General features: G+C 38.8%; 1 protein-coding gene across 2 annotated transcripts in view; it reads right to left on the bottom strand.

Moving 5' to 3' along the window:
- robo1 (roundabout, axon guidance receptor, homolog 1 (Drosophila)) overlaps positions 1-22847 on the bottom strand; it is a 328311-nt gene that overhangs the window by 271614 nt on the left and 33850 nt on the right. For both annotated transcript variants that reach the window (XM_084718000.1, XM_084717997.1), the window contains exon 2: positions 22581-22705. In XM_084718000.1, the coding sequence (XP_084574126.1) occupies positions 22581-22701 (121 nt within the window). In that variant the 5' untranslated portion in view covers positions 22702-22705. The remainder of the gene's footprint in view (positions 1-22580; positions 22706-22847) is intronic.

Genomic DNA, 22847 nt, shown 5'->3' with positions numbered 1-22847 from the left:
CACGAGATTTCACAACTGAAGTCCTAAACCATTAATAACTGTCTATACTGTCCATTTTCACATGAATGTATGCAAATGCAATAGAAAACTGTGGGTATCACAGCCCTGCCAAACCTCTGGGGGAAAAACTCTGTGGAAGAAGCCAGTAAAAGTCTGTTTATGCACAAAGGCAGCATATGCATAAGCAGTGTTTGCACCCAGTGTGTAATCCCCTACATACATATTGTTATACATCTCATTATGGCGTATAGCTCGCTCATCATGCGGCTCAATAATTATGAAATTATGCATATGTGCAGTAGCTCACTCCCACAGTTAGCCACAGATGGATGTTGACACACCCACATTTAACCACGTTTGGACATAAAACAGACTCATTCTGTCCTTCATCAGGCACAGAAATGTCCTTTAACTCCGCCGCAGCAGCCTTTGCATCGTTACACACAGCTATTATGCATCAGCATGTTGTGAGACACAACAGCCTATTGATTGATGACACATGAGTAGGTCAAATGTGTAATAGGATGTAAATTATTATCAGTGGTGGACAGTAACAGTGTATTTACTTGAGTACTGTACTTAAGTACTTTTTTTAAGTATCTATTATTTTTTTTTTACTTTTTTTTTTAACATATTGCACTTTTGACTCAACTACATTTCCATGAAGGTTCAAAGCATGATGTCAGTGGATGATTTTTCTTTTCTTTTCTAAAATGCAATAGGCTGCTGTGTTCGTCACAGTAAACTACTCCTACACTGTCAGTCAAGTTTGCAGTGCTTCCTGCAGTCTTTTAACTGTTCAGTTTGAAATTGGAGGCAGTACTGATGCAGACAGCAGATAAAGATGATGATTTTTCACCATAACGCCCATGGCTTTATCTGAAGTCCATGTTTGAAAATTTTGAAAAATAGTGAGGTGTTTAAACCCTTTCCAGATGAAAAGTTTAAAAGTTGGTATTGGAGTAACATCTGACCAGGAGCATCAATACTTTGACTCAAATAATGGAGTTGTGTAGGTTATTATAGAATTTACTGTGATTTCACTGACAACATCTAAACTTCTCTACTTGTAACTGAGTAAAATAGTATTTTAAGTAAAAGGGATGTTGTTGCATACATCTATAAAAATTAACTGCTCAATCAAACACTCTGTTTTCTGTTACGGTCTTATTTGGTCTGGTGTGACCAGAAGCTTATAGTAGCAAATATTAGCAAACACGAATATTGCTGTCTAAAGGACGTTATTGGTTTGTTTTCTGATTTCATGAGTCTTATTTGCTTCTGCTACTGTTTAACTATATTGGCCTGCAGACAAAATTAGAAATTATTAGAAATTATTATGTTGTAATTGCCATTAGAAATTAGAAATTATCATGTTGTAATTGCCATTTGTGTTTGTAGTGGCTCCTGTTCAACAAAAGTTCCGTAGTGTCACTTTAAAAGAGCTTCACATGTTTTGAAATTAGTCTTAAAAGCTCATAGCTTATTTCCAATGGAAGTGATGGGAACAAAATCCACACTCATCTTTCTGTGCAGAAGTGTATTCTCAATGTGACATGAGGCTTCAGCAGTCTGGATTAGTCAAAACAAGTTGCCACCGTCCAGAGTTATTGTGTTTTTCGTACAGTAGTCCCTCTTTGTGTCACTATTGTCCACTGCAGCTTAACAAGTGCACAGTCCAAGGAAACATAAAGAGGGAGTTTAACAGTAAAAAGTTTATAACTTAGATATAACTAAGATGGATTTAGCTTTCAAAGGTTTGTAAACATTCAGGAATTCAACATTTAAACACGAGGCTAATGACACTTGTGTCTGTATCTGTACACGACTGAAATTACCTGAATTCTGACTTTTTAACAACCACCAGCTACAACTTAATAAAGTGGTCAGAAATCCTCAAACAGTGTAAACGAACTAATCATCAAATCTATTCAGGCATACAAAACTGTGACTAATACTAATGTTATACCAATAAAATGGGCGTGAAGGATATATCAATATATCATTTTGAATAGCTGCTGCTGGCGGGGCACTGTAACCTTCAAGCTACGCCTCGTGCAGTCGACTCCACAGAGCTGATAAAAGCGAATGCTGAGTACACAGCTGCACTTGTGCACCAAAGCCTGAAGGTGTGACAGACACAGGCAATAAAACTCAGCAAAGAACGGCAAGATGGCAGAGAGGCAGCTCTGTTCTCTGTCGCCCTTACTGTTGGAGACATGACATTAATATGAGGCGGAGAGAGTGGGGGAAGTGTGCCATATGGATTCAAGAGGAGGGAGGAAACCAGCAGAAAGGCTGACACTTGACATAAGTCACCTGAACACCGGCGGTCGGGGATCTACCAGCATCAGCGTCATCATGATCACCATCACCATCAAGCTGTCTTTGTGTGCTGACTACACAGTGTGCAGACATGGGCACAAATACAACAGAAAGTATCTTTGTACAAATTACAAATACTCGCTTATCAAAATAAAATACAAAATACTGTGGTATAAGAAATGTATTTAATTAAAATACAAGAAATTTACAATATACCAAAATGCACTCTATAGAAACTGATCATTTTGATATTTTAGGCATTTGGTAGCCTCAATATGGGTCTGACTCCAAAGGTGCAATATGTAAGAATTTCTGTTTAAGAATTACTGTGTGGCAGATACATCTACTAAAGTTAACGTGCTAACTATCTGGACTCAGCCGGTCTTGTCTCGAAATACTCAACATGTTCTCATCCCAATTTGTCACATACTGATGAAATGTCACCACCCCTCGGTGTCTGATACTTGGGCAGAGGGTGCCCTTTGGCTGCTGTATCTGACATTGTCAGAAAGACAATTTTAACAGGCGATTAACGCCATGAAACATTTGTTTGACACGTGATTAAGGCTAAGGTTGCAGTTTGGTTAGGGTTTACTGGAGCTGCTTGGTTAGGTCCCAGACCCCGCAGGCTGCAGGAGTGCAGGACATGTTAAACACTGTAAATTGACAATAACAAATGATGACGCATCATCCGCTGTAAGTTGACCAGCTGTTTATAACTGTCACTTGTCGGTCAATGCAAAGCAACCGTTGAAAACAAAAGCCCACTGCTCAGAAAATACACACTTTTAACTTTGAGTTACGTGGCTGCCTGTCTTACTGCAAGTGAGTCACCATAAATATAATTTAACTGTTATAAACATCTACAGCTTCTACAAGATTATTAATGATTTCTTAGACACTTACTCATTTGGCAAACATTTGGTATTAATTTTAATTCTAATAAATATGAAGCAGGCACATAATAACAGTTATTCCTGCCTGGACAAGAAATTTCAAAGGTTGACACCACAGCAACAGTGCTGTTGTCAGAGAAGCAAATATTTCAACTTAACATTTCTGATGACATATCATGGTCATTTTATGATTCATGACAGTAAATATATTACAGATTTCTCCTTTAATTATAATACTGCCCACCTCAGTCCACAGTGTGTGTGCGTTGCTGTGGGAGTGTTTACATGTGTCTGTGTCTGACTGTGTGCATGAGGGTTTTCCCTTTTCTTGCCTGTTGTGGCCCAGCTGTGTGTGTTTAACCCTCCATACTTGGCCCTGACATAGGTCCCCTCATCTCGGTGATCACATGACAGAGGCCAACGTCCTCTCAGCATCCTTGAGCGCCTGTGATGGGCACCCAGCCAGTGACTGATCACTCGCTCGTTCCCTCTCGTCAGCACTTTCGCCCGTGCAGCTCGTCATCAATGCTCCGCGGTAATAAAACCAATGTCATCCTGCTCCTTGTGAAGTTCACGTAGAGAGATAAGGGTGGAAAATCTGCCACTGGCTTTTTGTTCCAAATTAATTTCCCACCGTCTCTGTGTACACCGTTTCCTGGGTGGCATTTAGTGCTGACAGCAAGCTAATCTCATGTTTCCCTGCCTGATTTCAGCCTTCATTAGCTAAATTTGCTGCTTTAAAGTCATTTTGACTTTTATCGTCAAGTGTGTCTGTATATGTGTGTTTCTAAATGGAAATAATTGATCAGGTGAGGCTGTTCTGGAGCAACAGGAGTACCTCTTTCGTTAATTAAAGCTGCGTGCAGCTGCCGTAAACATTAGGGAAATGGGGTTGTACATCAGCCTTATTAACTGGACATCATCATCAGTGCGGGGACTTTGTCCAGGGAAATCTTTGACTGCCCATCAAACAGAGCTGTGCAAAGAGCAGCAGGTCTGTCTACAGTACCTCATGTCATTCAGGAGAAGAAGGTGTGATGCTGTGATGTCCGTATGAGAGTTTAAGAGGAGACAGCATTCACACAGAAGGGCAAACATGAGTGAAAAGTTTAGAAAACATCTGGACATAACTCATGTTTAAGCCGAGACAGGCCTATTTTCTTTTTTTAATCTTTCTGCTCACTTACCATTATATCAAAACAAGAAAATCCCTTAAGTCTAGACAGTACTCCTATCTCCAAATGTCCCCTAACATTTCTTATCCAAATCATTACGTGCCCAGGCAGTAGACGGCAGTGTGTTAGAACTGGGCTAAGAGTGCCTGTGGAGATTATGAGGGTGCAGGTGGGACAACAACATTAAGGGGAGATAAGGGAAACTCATAAAATAGCAACGTTTCAGTTCCGAAAAACACAATAGATGCTCGGGCTGCCTGACAGACTACTATCAGCCACTGTGTAGAATCATAGCTTGGTTATCGGTTCTGGAAATGGAAAGGTAGACTAGGACCACATAGGTAGCTGTGCCTGGAATGTTGATGTTGACATGGAGACAAACTTTTTGTGTAAGACCTAAAATGCTGCCTAATTAGCGAGTAATTCACATGCGTGCCAACCTTGAGACCTTGAGACAAGGTGGCACAAAATTTTGAGTTTCATTTTGTTTGCTGCATTCTTGTAAAGAATGAAAATACAATATACACATTTTTTTTGCAAACAGATGCCTGCAGATGACCTGGAGCATAACTGACACTGAAGAGCTGAAAAACACAAGGGGAACACAACATTTAACTACTGTCCAATTTCAGATTTAATAACAGACAATGAATGTGTTACTGTAAGGGTATGCTGGTTAGATTGTTCTCAGAAAAGAATGTGGCCATTATCTTTAAGACTTTTCATAAGAAACACTAATTCTTCTCTCTGGGACGTCTGAATTCATTTCTTTTAGTGCTCTGGATGGATGTACAACCTCAATTCCAAAAAACTTTTACTTACACAACCTGCAAACTTTTTTGAACTGGGGCTCCTGGATACAGCGACTCAAGCAGCAGTCCTCCACATAATTTGCATGCCAGAAAATTGTATTTTGTGTAGCTGTATTGTTGTTTGGTTAGAAACAGAAGACTTTTAAAGTCACAAGGCTTACACACTATTACATTATATATAGACATTATCTATTCTCATCATTTTATTTCATTTTTTATCTACTGTCCTTTGCAATGAATTGATTTGTATTTGTAATTGCACTGTACCTTTGTCTTCACCTTCTTCTTATCATTATTCATTTTTCATTCATTTATTATTATTATTATTATTATTATTATTATTATTATTATTATGTTGTTGTTGTTGTTGTTGTTGTTGTTGTTATTGTTATTATTATTATTATTATTAACCACTGAACAATTTTGGAAAAAGGTTATGATAATGCAGGAAAAAAGATGTGAAAATTTGTGACCCTGGAAGGTAACTTGGGATGGCAATGAAAACGGGAGTCTCCTGGGAACATCTGGATGATTGGCAAGTATGGTAATTCATTCCAATCAACCTAAACTGTGGCAGAAGTACTGTATAAAAAAGTGGAGTTACTATCTGTTACTATCCTGCTCCTGACTTTAGAGCTTCTTTTACACTCCATCCATATTCTCTCCATGCACCTGACCTTCTGCTTTAGAGGCACAATGCACATTAATATTTCATGTCACAAACACAGATACACATACACCCCTCAGTGTTGGGAAGTCTCTACAGCGCAGCATAGGGCCTGGCTACCTCCTCAGTATTTTGCAGTGCATTCACACAAACAGACACTGTGCCAAGGAAAAGCATTTATCCTCCTTTAAAGAAAGTTTTTGTGTTTTTCAACTTGAGTCAAAGGGGGATTTAATGCCTTTTTTGAAACTTACTAACATAAAAAAAGACTGACAGATCTCTACAAAGTCATTTAAAGTAATTACATATATAAAATACTAAATAATACTTTTAAAAAGCACTGTAATTGCCTCCTTTAATAGGATGCATCTAAATCATCACTGGTGGAGGTGTTGGAAGTCATATCATCAGCTACATGGGCAATAAAACATGAAAACTTCCACTACTTTTATAGACACTATACAAAGAAGCAGGCAGTCTCTTGTCTCATACAAGCTTTCAGCATGTTATTTACATACTAAGTCCCAACTTGCCACAAATTTTTTACATTGCCACTGTAAAACTCATAAGAAAGTAGTTCATTTCCCAAACAATGTGTACTGGTGGCTCTTTAAAGTTATACTGTAAAGAACTAGGAGACTGACAATCAGCTTTTCTTCCATTTTTGTTTGAATTACTTTTACATAGTTCAGAGCAGAAAACAACTATGTGGCTCAATCTCACAAGTCAGTTCATCCAAACAAACACAAATGACCCTTTCTATGTCTAGCCTCTTCTGGCTCTGTGCTCCAGTAATAGTTGAGCAAGCTGCCCAGTTGACCTTTGGTCAGATCTCTCCTTTCCTGTTTCCTGCATGTGATATTTTTAGAGGATAGGGAAGGCATGACCCACCCTTCTATACTCCACTGACGCCTCCTAATGCCTAATGATACAAAACCAAACAAATACTAGCCAATCAGAGTCAGAGTAGGGTCATGAAAAAAAGTTCCCTGTTTTTAGATCAGGCTATGTGCTAGGCTCATCTATGTTGACAAGAAAATCAAATTTTGAAGATGGTTAAAAGTAATTGCTGCTGGCCCTGTAAAAGGGGCAAAGTCACGTTTTAAATTTTGCCAGTGTCCATAAAATGTGAGCAAACTAACTAGCTAATTATTGATTTAGATTAGCTAGCTAACTAGTTAGCTAATAATTTGCTAACATTAGCTAGTTCAACTATTATTGGAGCGAAAAAGGATGGGACCTAGGACGGGTCAATTTGTTGTAGCCAGGTTGCATCAGACGACATTCGTATAAAGTTTAACCTTTTTCGGTTTCCCCAATCCCACCGCTGGCCATCTTTTGTGTCTTTTGAGAGCAGCAGTATGCAGCATGAGTACGTTGTTAAATTTGCAATGAATTTCATCTTGTTGCATCTCTAGAGTTTAAGTTGGTCTGTGTGAAAAGCAGCACTACTGAAACACAGTATCACATACATTTATTTTTCAGTGCCAGCTGCTGTGTTTGGATGGAAATGCATTTTTAACAACAGATCTGTGCAATACTAATTTATTGAAATTTGTCTGTGGATACTTGTCCTAATAATATACACTGAATCTGAGCTGAAGCACCACCAAAAAGCTTTTATTTTCCAAACATCAATCTTTACATATTGGACTACTTCCAACAAAAGATGTATGATAAAAAAAAATCTTTCTCTTCTTCACCACAGACGAAGGGTGAGGAAGGGACCTACAGGTGGAGCCAACCCCGAGTTGCATGTAGCAGTTTTCACTTAGACAGAGACTAAAAAGAAAATTACCAGACCCCTCCTTCCCCTTCTCGTCTTCCTCATCGATTGTCGGCATGTCTGCGCCTCAGTGTCTCGTGGCAGCAGAAGCCAAAGTGATGGAGACAAAAGGCGGTTTGGGTATTAATTCAGCGCTCACATCTTCTTTCAGGACCCTTTCACATGCAAAACAGTGGGCTGCGCGTCGGGCAGAAGGGGACGCTGACAATTACAGCCTCACATTGAGCCACCATTGGAGACTCACACTTCAGACTGATTGACAAATGAAAAGGGCTGAAATAGCTTCCATTAAAAACAGCCACTTGCCAGAATGGGGGGATCATCTCCAATATCTCGGCTCAAATGGGAAACGGAAAAGATGAGCGTGCATGGGAAATTGAGCTCACAATTCAGTACTTTACAAAGGACGTTTAGGCTACATGCACAGAATACCCAGTGGTACTGCAGAGGCTTTAAAGCTCACATTCAATGGAACATCAAGATAGAGCAGAGGCTTTCTGCGAGGATTTGCATCCAACTGTTCTTTCCCCTCAATCTAAAAACTTTTCATACTGTGCTAACTAATCCGTTCCCATGCACACACACAGATGGACATAAATGAGGGGTGCACACAAACATACACTGATTAGCCAAAATTGCCTTGCTCATAAAGCGAAAATCCACAAATATGTCTGGAAATCTCTGGATGTGATTTCTGCGGGAGACAAACAGAGATGTTCATTGTCCTGCCAAGCACGTAGACAGATAGATTTCCAATCATGGATGTTGCTCAATTTGTCTGCTAGTCCCTCAGTTTACCCAATCTACACAGCTGAGTACGGAATCCAAATCAACAGTTTGTGCAGACGAATGCCTGTTGAGCGTCTCATCACATGTGAAACCGGAATGACACAGCTCCCGCGTGTGTGACAATTGACAATGTTTTCTGGCTGAGACTGACTGTGTATTTTTACCTCCCTTTTGAACTTCAATTTCCAACTCAGATATGACTGAATAAAGGTGCTCTGGACCCACAGGAATAAAACAACAAAGATATGCAGAGTGATGTTTTAGTTGTTTTAACATTTCTGGAAGGAAAATGTGTAGTGGAGTGAAATGCAGTGGGAGTGAAAGAACCAGAAAAAGATTTTATATCACTGAGGCAAGAAAGGAAATTATCTAAAGTACTGGTGTTACTGGACCGTAGAGGGAAATTAGAGGCTGACACTTTTTCAGAAATCCCACAGGACATGGGATCCCTTCGGGATTTCTGCGTGATGGGAGTCAATTTCACTATTCATCACGAGACTAAGACAGGACAGGAAAAAAAATGGGATGTGTGTGAGTGTGCATCATAGCATTAAGTCAGTTTCTTTTATAGTGTGTTTTTGACTCTGTCATGCGATTGGGACATATTTTTGGTAGGCGTGGGATGGGACAGGAGTGAAAATCCACTTCCATGTCACCCTTTAAGGGGCATACAGCTCTGTATCATCTGCTTAACAGTGGGAAACATCATGGATTTGGATGATCTGGCAAAGAGGAAGCATGTTTATTGAGAATAACACAGTGCCAAGAATGGATCCTTGGGGGACACCACAGTTAAAATCACCATCAGAGAAACTGGCATCTGATATAACAACTGAGAAGGTTCTATTGGACAGGTACATGACATACTGTAGGTAAAAATAACACAAAACACAATGACTTTGATTTTATTACATTTAAAGAGTAAGTTATTATTACTTTGTCTCTTGGCAGAGTTGGGCACAAATACAACAGAAGTATATTTATCTTTACAAACTAAAAACACTTTCTCAGCAAATATATCAAAATAAAATTCAAAATACGGCGGCGGAAAAATTCCATATTTATTTGACACTTTTCAATACCTTTATGACAATTTTCACTGTTTTCTTTTAAAGACTGAACAACTGAGCAACTAATCGAGAATAATAATCCACAACAGAAATAACTGTTAGCTGCAGTCCTAAACAATATCCATCCATATTTGGCCCTCAGGCTGTGCAGCCTGAAGAGCAGACCCTGCAACCTAGAAGCAGAAAAGCCTCCACAGTGATTTGGCAAAATCTTAACAAATTCCTCAGTGGGGGAAAAAGAAAGTTGTTATCTATTAACATGCATGAATACACGTACACCCAAAAAGTAAATATGGCAAGAAAGAATCAGTCTGACTGTTGTGTGAGCATGAGATGCAGGTAGCCAGAGACACAACACAGGTATAAATAACAAGTGCTTGTGTGTGAGAGCACAAACAGCTGCAGGGGAGTGCTGCGTGCTGCTGTAGGAGCACAAACAGGTTCTTTAATGGAGAGAGGGATGTGAGGAGAAATTCATTTGTGAGATGACACTCTCCTGCAGCCCCACAGCACAAACCCCGTGAGAGGGATGTTGTGGCTCGGAGGATAGCGGGGGGGGTTGGGGTGGCAGGGGGTTGGATGTGTACGTGTTTGTGTGTGTGAGGGAGTGTGGGGCAGATTGAGGAACGGGGTGAAAAGATGCAGAGGTTCCTGTGTCATGTCTCTATGGAAATCAATAAACTGTGCTGCATGCACAGCGCAGCGTATCACACATGCATACAAGTGTACACACACACCCACACACACACACACACACACACAGAGCACAGGGAGGAAGAGGTACAAAGGAGCTGCATGCGGAAAAATGGGCAGCTCTGTTATTGTGTTATCTGCTCCCATATCGCCTTGTATCTGATTTAAAAGCAATCAGTTGGGAAGCAATTTCATTGTGTTTTTGTCACATTCAAATGCATCCAAATGCAGTTTTATCAATAAAATCCTTATTAAAACCACTCGCTGTGTTAGATTGTATGAATATTCAGTAGAAAATCATATTGCTGCTTGAAGGAATTTCTGAATTAGATGAAGAAATGCCTCAAACAAGGTTTTCTAACTTTTAGTTAAAATGCCTAAGAGGCTGTCGATGCATGTGTAGGTGGTGATGATTGCTAAATTAGTCAGCATATTTTATGATGACATTACAGCTTCAGTCATTTCCATTGCTCTTGCTTAAACTGCTGGAAATGACTTTCACTCACATCTCTGCATTCCAACACTTGTGCACATTAAAGTTTTGTGGTACCACTTTAGATTACATCCCACAACGTACAGCATTATTTCTTAACTCATTATTATTACTTATTTTTTAACATTTTAACTTCTTCCAAATTTGACCTGTGAACTGTGAGGGTGTAAACCCTTTCCAACACACTATAAGAGAATCAAAGGAACGACATGTAGCAATTACAAAAATTACAAAAATTAGCACCGCAGTCTTCATATCGAGTTAGGGCCACAGACTATATACAAAATAGGCTGCATCCTGCTTAATAACTATGGTTGAAGCGAGTGGTTTCCTCCTTCTTCCCAGAGTCGGGGAAACTGTAGGCTGCAGAAACTCAACAGGATGTGTACAATATCATAAACTGACAATTAAAAGTGACGATGAGTCCTACACTGCAAGTTGATCAGCTGTTCATAACTGTCATTTGTCTGTCAATGTAAAGTTAAAAATACTGGAGTTCAGTAGCTATATTGCTAAATTTAACCACTATAAATATCAACAGCTTCTACAAGATTATTAATGAGTTCTCACGAGTAATTAAAAAAAAAAACTCGTTCAGCAAACATCTGGCAATAGTTTGAATTCTAATTAATGTGAAACATGCACATAAAAACAGTTATTTCAGCCCAAAAAAGAAATTTCAAAGGGGGCACTGTATTTTGATTTAACATGTTTCCCTGAACTCTGATGACATATCATTAATTTTCAATTACCCAAAAACTATAAAGGAAATAAAATCACATCAGATTTATGCAGAAGTCTTCACTCCATCTTCTCTGAAACATCCAAACTTTTGCTCAGTTTTATGTTTATACTATTGCCTGTAAAAGCAGAATGAGTTCCCAGTAGTTTAATAATAACTATACAGTCTTAATTTTCTCTAAATTCCTCCCAAATGTCCAGATTATTGCTCAACAGCTATACCCTGTAGTAACAGAATAGCGACCCAGCAGTTAAATAATAACTAGAATATACATTATGTCCATATTCCTCCCAAATATCCAGATTTCTACTCAGTACTCGGTCATACAGACACTATAATAATAAAACCCCAAAGTATTACCCCCTTTTTCCATCTTGTTCCCCAGTACCTACATATGTATTGGTATGTGCTGTACTGGTACAGTGTTATTATAATAAAATACTAAACTGTTATGATTTTTTCCCACTCTAATTAGAGTTCACCTTGATGTCTCTTGTTTTTGTCTTTTGGTCCCTTACAGGAAGTGAGACCTGCTCTAAATCTCTCACCTTCCCCCTTGGACTAACTCTGTTACAGATCCAGCCTTAACAGTAGTTCAAGGTGAAGTCACAGTGGATACGTGTGAAGCCATAGCCAAAGGTGAGGGATAAAGAAATAGCACACTCAAGCTCAGGACATCAAATTCCAAGCCTGAGAGCAAAATATGAAAGCAAAAAAAAAACAAAAAACAAAAAAAAGACTGGCTGTGTACAAAGACACCCCCTGACACACACAAACACACACCTCCACGCCAAAAAGACAAAAGCACAGAAAATAAAAAGGAAGAGAATAATAATAAAACAAATGCCAAGACCTCCTGGAGCAGATTTTTCATCATTAAATGATGCCCTGAGGGTGGAGGGAGCGTGATGAGGAAACACTGGCTTGTGCCCTGCTCTGTAATTAAATGGTGGCCGGATGGAGTGAGAGGCAGGGAGATGATAAGCACTGGGCTCTGCGCCCCAGGACAGACGAATATTGTCAGATGCTTTAAACAATACGGTTATCTATGAGGAAAGTCACTGTTTTGCAAAAAACAAAGATGGAAGACAGATTGTTACTGTTTCCTAATGGAATGACTGCAGCCCCTGTCTAAAACAGAAGTACAAAACAAAGGCTGTCTACATGAACAAAATACATATAAGAGCACAGCACAGAGAAATAAAATCACTCATATATAATAAGACATCATTTTGATTACATCTGATTTGAAATACGCTTATACACAATATAAGGAGATTTAGTCAAGATTAAAAGATTTAGATTAACACTTTTAGATCAGATCCCCAGCCATACTGTAAACCTGCTTAACAATATATGCCAAAGGAAAATCAAAATACAAAAAATCTATTTCTTTGTATTCTCATATCAAAATGAAATCATGTTTTCTTCCTGAAAAACATGAAAAAAAAAGAAGACTTGTGTTTACGTAGGCCTAAACCAATCAACTTCAACCAGTAATATGACAGCACCCTCCCATTAATCGGTCTTTAACTTTTAGCGGCACTGAACTATGATTCATTTGTTAGGCAGCGAGCAACAGCGTGGTATGTCAGGTTATGACACACCCATTTTTCAACATTCAAATCATATACCTCTCAATGTTATGTCCCTCCTGCCCATCCTGTTTCACTTGGAAAAACATCACAATACGGAAGCTAGTTACTCTCAAATGCCGTTTCATCTGAACTTTAAAGTGGCTAACATAAAAAGAAAAATCTACAAGGAAGACTACAACAATACATGGGCAGAATGGTTTTTAAAAGATCAGAGATATGTCAGGAAATTTTGCTTTTTTCAAAACTAGATAGAGTCAGGCTATACTTCCAGTGTGCACACAGACATATCCATGTGTTTTCTAAGTAAAACTTAGCTCAGCTCCTACATTTGAGATCAATAAGCTTCTCAACTTTATATACCTCCAATGACAAGTGGAGGTTCTAAGATCCACATTATACTCTTTTAATTATTTATCAGGACTGCTTACTATTACATAAACATGATCATGTAATAATGTGAACCAATTTAAATATTTACAAGTGCCTACAGCCATAGCACATGATATGAATACCGGTACAACTGAATTCAATTTAACTTTTTTTCATGTGCACAGGTCATAACAAGTATAAAATATGTGTAACACAACACAGAAACACAATCATTGCTGTTCACACGTCCACAATGACTAAAACACATACAAATATTTGTGCCTCGTGTCTCTTTGTGTAGGCTCAGTTAAGGCCATTATGACATTTTTTGAATCACTTACTCAACTCATAAATTTATATATTGAATTCCTCAACACAGTGTGACAGGTGGGAAAATTACTGAACATACATATAACTTACACTTGTCCATCTTGGGAGCTTTATCATTTAATATAACCTGAAGCATTTCAATCTTTGCCTTTAGATACCATCTACATCTGTACCATTAGCTGTACAGATGTGAAATTTACATGCCAGCATGTTTCTTATGCATACAGTCTACAGCATGGGTGCTGCACATCATTGTCATCACATAGACGATTCCTGATGATGTGACCCAAATATCTACACCACATAGAGCTTGGTCCTTCATAAAGAAAGAAGAACACATCATTAAAACAGCAGTTCCAAAAACTACTTTAATATTTAGGACTGTGTATCTTTGAAAAATGAGAGTCTACAGCCAAGCTAGAGGCTGTGTGAGGTTGTACCTCAGTACAGTGGAGATTTGAGCTAAATGCTAACGTCAGCTTGTTAACATTCATGTCAATATTAACATGCTGATATTAAGCTTTTGTTAGCATGGTAACATTTCCTAATTAGCGCTTAACACAATGTACATATGTGGCTGATAGAATGTCAAGAGTTTTGCAGGTATTTTGTCATCAACTTTAAAGTTTGACCAGATGATGTCACTGGATGAGAAGGTAAGGGATCACTAAAGTTATTACAGTTTATCCCCAGGGGAATATAACTGCCGATCCATCCAAGTAATTTTTTGTGATACTTCACTTAAAACTACAGATGGAAACCTCAAAGCTCTACAGCCAAACTGCTAATAGTAAAATCACAAACAATCCTCAGGAAGACGATCCCATAGGAAAACTGTTTCTATCCAAGTGAGAGAAAATGGAAAACAACTTCAATCGGATCAGGAAGTAAGGCCTTCAGATCAAGGCGATTGATCCTGCGTAAAATCTGGAGTGTGCACGCCAGTTTACAGTGCAGACATTCTTATCCACATTCAGCCACCAAGAAACACAAGAGAATTCTTGACATTTGATTCAAGCTTTGTCCGCTCATGCCCCAATAATGAGTTTAGTTCCAGTGCAAACAATTGCATCCGCACGCATTGTTTTGATTCCATTAAACACAAGCGCAAACATTTTGCTCCCTGAACACAAATACTACCATATATCATACTTAGTGGTACTGAAGGAGATTAAACCACACACAACAAACAACACGGGCTTGAATGTACAATAGAAGAAACTGTTATAGTGTTGGAAAAGAAAGTGAGGAGGAAAATAATGCATGGAGTGACAACTGGGACAAGCACATGTACAATTTCAACTGACAAGAGTGAGATTGGTTTATTTTGAGAAATCAGTACGGACAGTGTTCAGAGGAAGGGACTAGTCTGGGCTTTTTTGACAAAGCTTTTTAATATGTCTTAATGGAATGAATGGTGTCACTAAATTGTATCATTCTCTAAAAAAAATGTCTGTCACAAGAATTTCATTATATGAAATGCCAAGCTTTCAATCCTTCTCCTTCTTCAGTAATCTCCCTTGAGAAAGAAGAATAAAACACAGTGGTGAAATGAGTGTTTTTCACCTAAATACAATTACAGGGCATTTTGCAAAGTGCTGTATAAAGCAATCAGGAATGACTCTTGAAAGTTGGCAAAGAGAGAAAAATACTTTGTTTTTTAATGTCTGAATATTTTATTTTGACTTTTTCATTGGTAAAAAGCTTTTGTCTGCCCTTTGCCAAGCAAAGATTGCTGTATCGCTGCCAGTCAGGTTTCAAATCCCCTCGATGGGGATTGAAGATGAGTATAGTCATCCCTGAAAAATGGCTGTGACTCCATGGAGTCATGCAACTGATGCCAAAGTAGCCTGCTTCATTTTTCTGGCTTTAGCTTCAAATTAGATCAGACATCAGAAACGACCTTCACATATCGGCAAAGCCAATATGCTGACTAGGATGCATCCGAGAAAAAGGCCAGTGATCAAGATTTATGGAGTGAGGCTATGCTGTGTGTCAAGAGTGATACGTGACTCATCAACGGTGAAATGAAATGTCAAATTAGTTTGTGAGAGGGCGTGTGTGTGTGTTATAGCTCTAATGGCTGCCTGTACACAAGATCGGTAGACAAAGAGACAAACGAATTCTCTGTCAAATGAGACCCAAGGAGAGAGGATGGGAGGAAAGTGTGAGTGTCAAATGGGGTGCTTATAGTGCAGAACACTAATAAGGGGAGCGTCAGCAGGACAGCCGCCGCAGATCCATTCTCCTCCGGGCTCCATCTTGGCAGTACCTGTTATAAACTTTCTCTGCCGTCTTGCACAATTGGTTCTGTAATTTAAAAAGGTCAGCATGGCTCTTGTGTAATTCAATACTCTCATGGTGCTGTATTAACCACATATTTAATCACCCTCGGGGTGGTGTGCGAGCTGAATACTGAATGTAAAGGGCTCAGCTCTCCCACCTGATGTATATGACTCACTGTATGTAGGAGGAGCAGCTCATCCATGAGTGTGGCTCTATATTTCCATTTCAGTTGAAAAAACATATGGAAAACTGAATTCTTTAAAGGTGCAATATGTAAGATTTTAAAAGAACCTATTCTAGCAATGTAAACACTAAGACTCCCAGTCTGTCAGCTAATGGGACTGCTAGCTACACAGCTAACTGAGCTAACTAAGGGCAGCTACACTTACCAGTTAGTGGTTACTCTGATGATATGCTGCCCTTTATTTGTTTGGCGTTTGAATTCAACAAGCAGCCAATTCTTACATATTGCACTTTAAAATAAGTAATTCTACAGTGAGCATGGCTTAAAATAAAACTGGATTGTCTGGGGGAAGGAGATTGTTCTAAGTTGTTTCCACAACAGAAGAAAGATGAGTAAATTCAATTTGTCTGAGCTGCAATGTTGCTATGACAGATGCAATATCTTGTATTATGGAGTTTGGTGGTCCAGACAATCACATTAAAGGGAAGGTTCACCAATGCAAAACTGTCAGTAGTATGAAGTAAACTAAATTCTCCATCATGAAACACAGACTCAGATACCTACAGTATAACTGCGCTGTAAAAGACAAAGGTCTGAACTGTTGAGATAAATAATAGCATTAATAACACAAAATCCTTGATGCAAAGCAGAAATTTTAAGCTAAACTGAATATATAACACATTTTATATTGCTGCACTACATCTACTCGCACCCAACTTGAAAAATATGAGGGACCTGTTGCACTGAGGCTGGCAGAGCATTATGGGAAATGAATGATACCTCACCCGAGAAAACCAATCACCAGATAAATTACTGTGGGCAGAGAGCCATTTTATTATCTTTAAATAGAGGACTCATACGTGTGGCTCAATATATACTGCACATATGGTATGCTTAGCTGAGCAGACAACACGAGCTGAAAATGCAGTGTAAAGCGAAGCCAAAGACAAAAGATGAATGAATATGCTTGTGTGTAGAAATGAACATACATCTCATTCTAATATGGACGACCACATACAGTAAAGACCAAAGATGCCAATATCCAGCCAAATCTAGACATATCCATGCCATGGATAGAAAGTAAAAACCACAGGATCACGATAATGAGAAAGAGGAAAGCTGTAGAAGGGCCATTATTCCAGGAATGGATCTCAGAACTGGATAAGATGGCAGCTTTTGAGAGAATATCTTATAAACTAATAAATAAGGTAGAAAAATACAGTAATAAATGGGGGATGTTTCTGCAGTTTCATTCACTACAAGGGAATCAGAGTACACACCTTTCTGAGTAGTATTATTTGTTAAGTGCTGGGCTCATAAAATATGTGCTATAATACGCTTATATTATTTGTGTGTTATAAAATGTTGTTATGTACATTTGTAAACATATAGAGGCTCTTTCTCTGTACACAGCTCTTGCTCAGAGTGTCATGAATGCAGGAGGTTGAATGTGAAACATATGGACACTATTTAAACATTCATCTTTCAAGGACCGTCAGTGGACATGACAGTGGTATGGTGGACGCTTGACAAAAAATTACTTACCATGTCATGTTAATATTATTTTCATTTACTTTAGTTTATTGTTTATTCGTTATAATATTGTCTTTTGTTGTCAAGTTGACTTTATTTATCTTTTAATATGACTAAATCCTTACCAATGAATTTAATCATGATTTTTCTGTCTTCTGCAGAGTGCTGTCTGGTGATTGATTTGTTGGGTTTCATATGATGTGATTTATATCACAGCATAGTGGAATTTGAATCTAGTCAAATGAACACAATTTTGAAAGACATTTTGTATGTACGGTATTTTTACGTTTAGGTTAACAGAGTTTAAGTATAGTGTGCAAGCTCTAAGTATACACCCTGGAAAGTTGTGACAAAAATTGTGTAATCACCTGTAAATGTACTGATTTGTATTAAACTGTATTGCAATTCTTTATGGTAAATAAAGCTATATTAACGTTCAATACACACACACACAATGGTGTCAGCAGATCCTTGTTTGCTAACATCCTTACATGTTCCACAACCACACATCAAAAGGCACCACTTATGTTACTCATATGACCCTCCTATCTCCATCTCCAGACAACAATGTAGATATTGGGTTGTTCTGTCAGCCCAGTGGACTCTAGGTATATTTGTCCAACAGTTCATTATCCATAAAACTCCAATCTCCAAAGATCCGCTGTTCAGAAAATACACACTCTGACTCTCCCTGGAGTATTTTGCCCTTAATATCTGTGTATATTTTAAATACCTGTTCAGGAAAAGATCTTGGTTTGGCTTCAAATAAGTATTTTAGTTATGTCAGTTAAGTTATGTACATAAATTTGGAGCAATTCGTGCTTGTTTTTGGGTTAACAGGCTTGGACAAATGAGCTTTCGATCCAATAGGACATTTTTGGACAATTGGGTTTTCAGAATAATGCATCAGCAAAACAATGGCATGGCACTAGTTAAGATTAAGGAAAAATAAAGTATGGTATAACCGACTTACTGGTGTATAATTAGGTTATGCAGCTAAAACACAAGATAAGGGAAAAGTCTTGCTTACTTGATTATGCTGGTCTCCTGAATTAAAGTTAGATAGGACACACTACTGCTCCTGTACTGGCAGTGAATGTTGGCACTGAAGTTAAATTCTAAAGTGCAATAGAAACAGAAGTGTAATTCCTTAATACCCTCCCATTATCTACATTTTTGCCACAGTGAGACAGCATACTCAGGATACTGTCTCATTACTCATGAACCTGAGAAGGTTAATAAAGTATGTCAGAAAACCCTGAGGATGAAAAAAAACCTTTTAAACAGAGAACAGGGACTCATTGCTTTTGGGAACGACAGGTATTTACTTTAAGGTGAAGAAATTAAAAGAGCTGTCAGTTGGCAAGTTTGCAAAGACATAAAATCAAAGTGATGCCTTGACATTTCTCTCTCATTGAGACACAATGGAAGGAAGACACCGGGTCCTGGTGGAATTCGACTCTCCCGCATCCAGATATTTGTGTCAGTTTCTTTACTTTGCTGACACATTTGCAGAAGGTAAAATTCATGGCTTAGATCTGACATCCCTCTCTGGTTTGGGTGAATTGTCACTGAAGCCGAACACCTTGCTTGAGGCATCAAGTGCCTTACATAAGAAAGAATATCTATTTTCAAATCTTTGTTCCCAACTCTCACGCACTTACAGATACGTCATTCTGCGCTTGCAATTCTTGTGGGTATCACCTTGTACCGTCTCAGCTATAACTAGAGCAAAATATGAGAAGCCAGTGATAGAGATAAGAGAAGCCCTTGGTTATTACACTTTGATGCCATCAGCATGTTAAGCACAAGTGTCAATTCACTATGAGCTGAATTCAACCCTAATATAGCCCTAACTGCTGCCAGTCAGAGATCCTGCTCCAAGGCTGTGATTGAAAGCATTTTTGCCAAGGTAGTGATCCCTTACCCGTGCACACACATGCATGCTCACACACACACACACACACACACACACCCACACCCACACACACACACACACACACACACCATTAAATCAGAGTACAGCGAGCCACACACTGCCCTCTGCTTGACAAGTAAATTGCTTCCTAGATCATGTTGGCAAAAAAATAAATAAATAAATAAAATACAGAGAGAGAGAAGATGGTGGCATGAACATGGTTAAAGAAAATGAAGGAGAGGTGAAAGGCAATAGAATGAAGCGTAGGAGCCAAAATAAGTAGATAACAGAACGCAGCAAGTGTGAAATGCTCCACTAAACAGGCCTGCATGGACCTGTCGTCCCGTCTGATGAGAACTGGGGGGGTAAAGGAGAGAAATCAACATGGCGTGACTGAAAAGAACGTCAATTGTGGTGACAATAAAGGCCAGCAGGTGATTTTATTGTCTCCAGCAGGGAGACTTTTCCAATAACATGACTCGGGATTTAAATTAGAAACAAAAGTTCTTGAAACTCATTTCTTCAAAGGTCTAAAGTAGCCATATAAATCCAAGACCTGAGTACAAAATATGGAACAGTGAAGATTAATTGCAACAGAGATGAGAGATATTTTGAAGAAAAAAGTATCTTCATCTGGTTAAGGTCAACTAAAATCTTCAACACTTCTTGCCACACATGACAAACCACAGTGACACATTATCTGCAAAAGTTGAGTCAGAAAAAACTTTTTTTTTTTTTTCATTCTACCTCTAACTTTCAGACAAGGTTCCCTAATTCTTAAAACTTGAGATGTTGAGAGGGTCTGAAAATAATTGGTGATTCATGGCCTTGTCCAGACCTGGTATTAACATGTGTCCGATCACAAGTACAGGTCTAAACGCACTCAGGATGTGTTTCAGAGGCGGTCTGGGCTGCATGTCACCACATTCTTTAAGCAGTGTGAACAAAAATATGGCCTGGGCCAATCTGCTGCTTACTTAAGCAACGTCCTGTAAGTACATCAGTTTTCTTTTTGTAATACAAAATTACATACAGGCTCTCTTACCTGCAGCAGGTGTTTGTGGAGGTGTGAGGAGCTTTATAAACGTGGTGAAATGCTGTCTACAACACATTCATAATTATTTGAGCCTTCTTGTGAATTCAGCAAATGCTAGCCTCTACATTATTGTATGTCTGTCTTTGTGGAAGAAAAATTGTCTGTTTGTCCCAGCGGGAGGCTGTTAAAAACATTTTTCAAATGTGTTTATGTGCATACCGAGCAGAGAAGTAAAATGGCTATGGTGAATTCTTAATCATGTCTGCCTTCTTGTAAATTGGGCATTAAATGCAAAACATTAAGTTGTTTCTTTTCTTGTCAAAACACATCGTGTTGCTGCAACGAGCAGACAGGAGAGAGGCTCTGCGGTGCACCTGAAGCACACTTCCTCTGTCTCTGCTTCAGTTCTCTGACTCTGTCATTAATGCCATTCTTTGTCATCTGTGATGTGAAAACATCAGATTTCCACACTGTCAGAGAAAGTAAAAGTGTGAGTCATTCTGATCATAGTGAAGTTGTAAAATCCCGGTGGGCTGGGTTGCTGACAGCACAGGTAAAATAAGAGGCTCATGTAGGTTGACAGAGGAGTTTTCGTGTGGCGCCGCACAAAAAACAGGAATGAATAAACAACCAAATAGACAGTAATGGACATTCAACTGACAAAACAGCCCTGGTGTTTATTTGCACACAGAGCAGGGAATTGAGATCCAATCATAGGTGGTCACTCAGGACTCATCTGGAGATGCATTATAATGCCAGGTATGAGGGTACTCAAAGCTGTCCATTTGTCATCGGATCATCAAGGATACATGTTAATAGGTCTGAACAGGGCCAATGCTTCAGTCAAACACTTGATCACCAGATACTATGTTTATTCAAAACTCTTCTCCAATAATGAAGATACCAAGAGTTTAGTCCAATATCTGCAGCACTATAAACACCCAGAGCAGCTGATAAAGATATTATCTGGGCATTTCAAATTAAGAGTACTTCGTTAAGTAGCAGACTGGATGTTCTATCATAGTTTCATAGTACTATTTGTCATCTCCTATATTCTTATGATTCTCTATCAGATGTAAGATATATTTAAAACCAAGTTCAAGAAAAAAATGCTCAGCAAAGCAAGAAAGTCATAATTTTAGGATATCTGGGATGATTGGGAGACTAGAACAGACATGATGGTGGGGTTGGATAGATAACACTTCAAAGAATTTTGTTATGGGTTCCTGAGTTGGTGGCACAGCAACAAAATACAGATTAAGTTCAGCAGCAATGAAGAGACAGAGTGCTCAGTTTGTCATCCAGATTGCATCTGAGGTTTAGGCAGAAGTTTCCTCCTGAGACAACCCGGGGCGCAACTGCTCCAATGGCAAAAGTTCAACCTGGGTGCACTTCCATTTACCATTTCTCTTCACAGTGTATATGAAAAATAAAACAATATGACTGTCTCCTACACTATAAGCGATAATATCAAGGTCTGGAAAAAAAAAAAAGAAAATGACTTCTCAGCTAATTACATTAAGTAAACAAAAAAGTGGCTGCACTATTTAAGGTGTATCACAATTTTAATCTTCAAAATTGCCTGCGCAGCATCAACCAGAGCCAGACAAAAGCTCCAACAAGAAAGCAGAGATGGCTGAGGTTGGAAACTAGTCCTTTACATACTGACAAAACTCACTGTTGCCAGCATGAACTCCCAAAACTATAAGTTTTCATTAAGCTCTGGCAAAGGTGTCAAGCACATAGTAGTCAGACAGTCACACAGACTGACACACAAACTGACAAATCACGATGATGATGGAGCTACACTATGAAGTCATGAAGTCTTTGTCACTGATGAGACGACATGCCACTGCAGAGAAATCTGTTATGTCTCACCTGGGACTAAAGGAACCTCTTGGCTTTGGGCCAGTCTGAGCAGAACCATGATGAGGAGGGGCGTGGCCCCTGACCACGTGCCATGCATTATGATGCTCACTGTCCTGGCATCACTGGGCATCAATCTGTGGAAAGACAGAAAAAATAAAACCGTTAAAGACTGATTGTTTTGCTGGGATATCCCTCTCTTCACTGCGTTGCAAAAAGAACAAAGAAAAATGGATATTCAATTTATTGTGCAAATTACTATAAAGTGCCAGAGTGCAG

The sequence above is a fragment of the Lutjanus erythropterus genome, chromosome 4 (genome assembly GCF_056507025.1).
Source record: "Lutjanus erythropterus isolate fLutEry1 chromosome 4, fLutEry1.hap2, whole genome shotgun sequence".
Taxonomy (NCBI): Eukaryota; Metazoa; Chordata; class Actinopteri; order Lutjaniformes; family Lutjanidae; genus Lutjanus; species Lutjanus erythropterus.
Note: the sequence above shows the minus strand (reverse complement) of the source record. Positions and strands in the feature narration are given on the sequence as shown.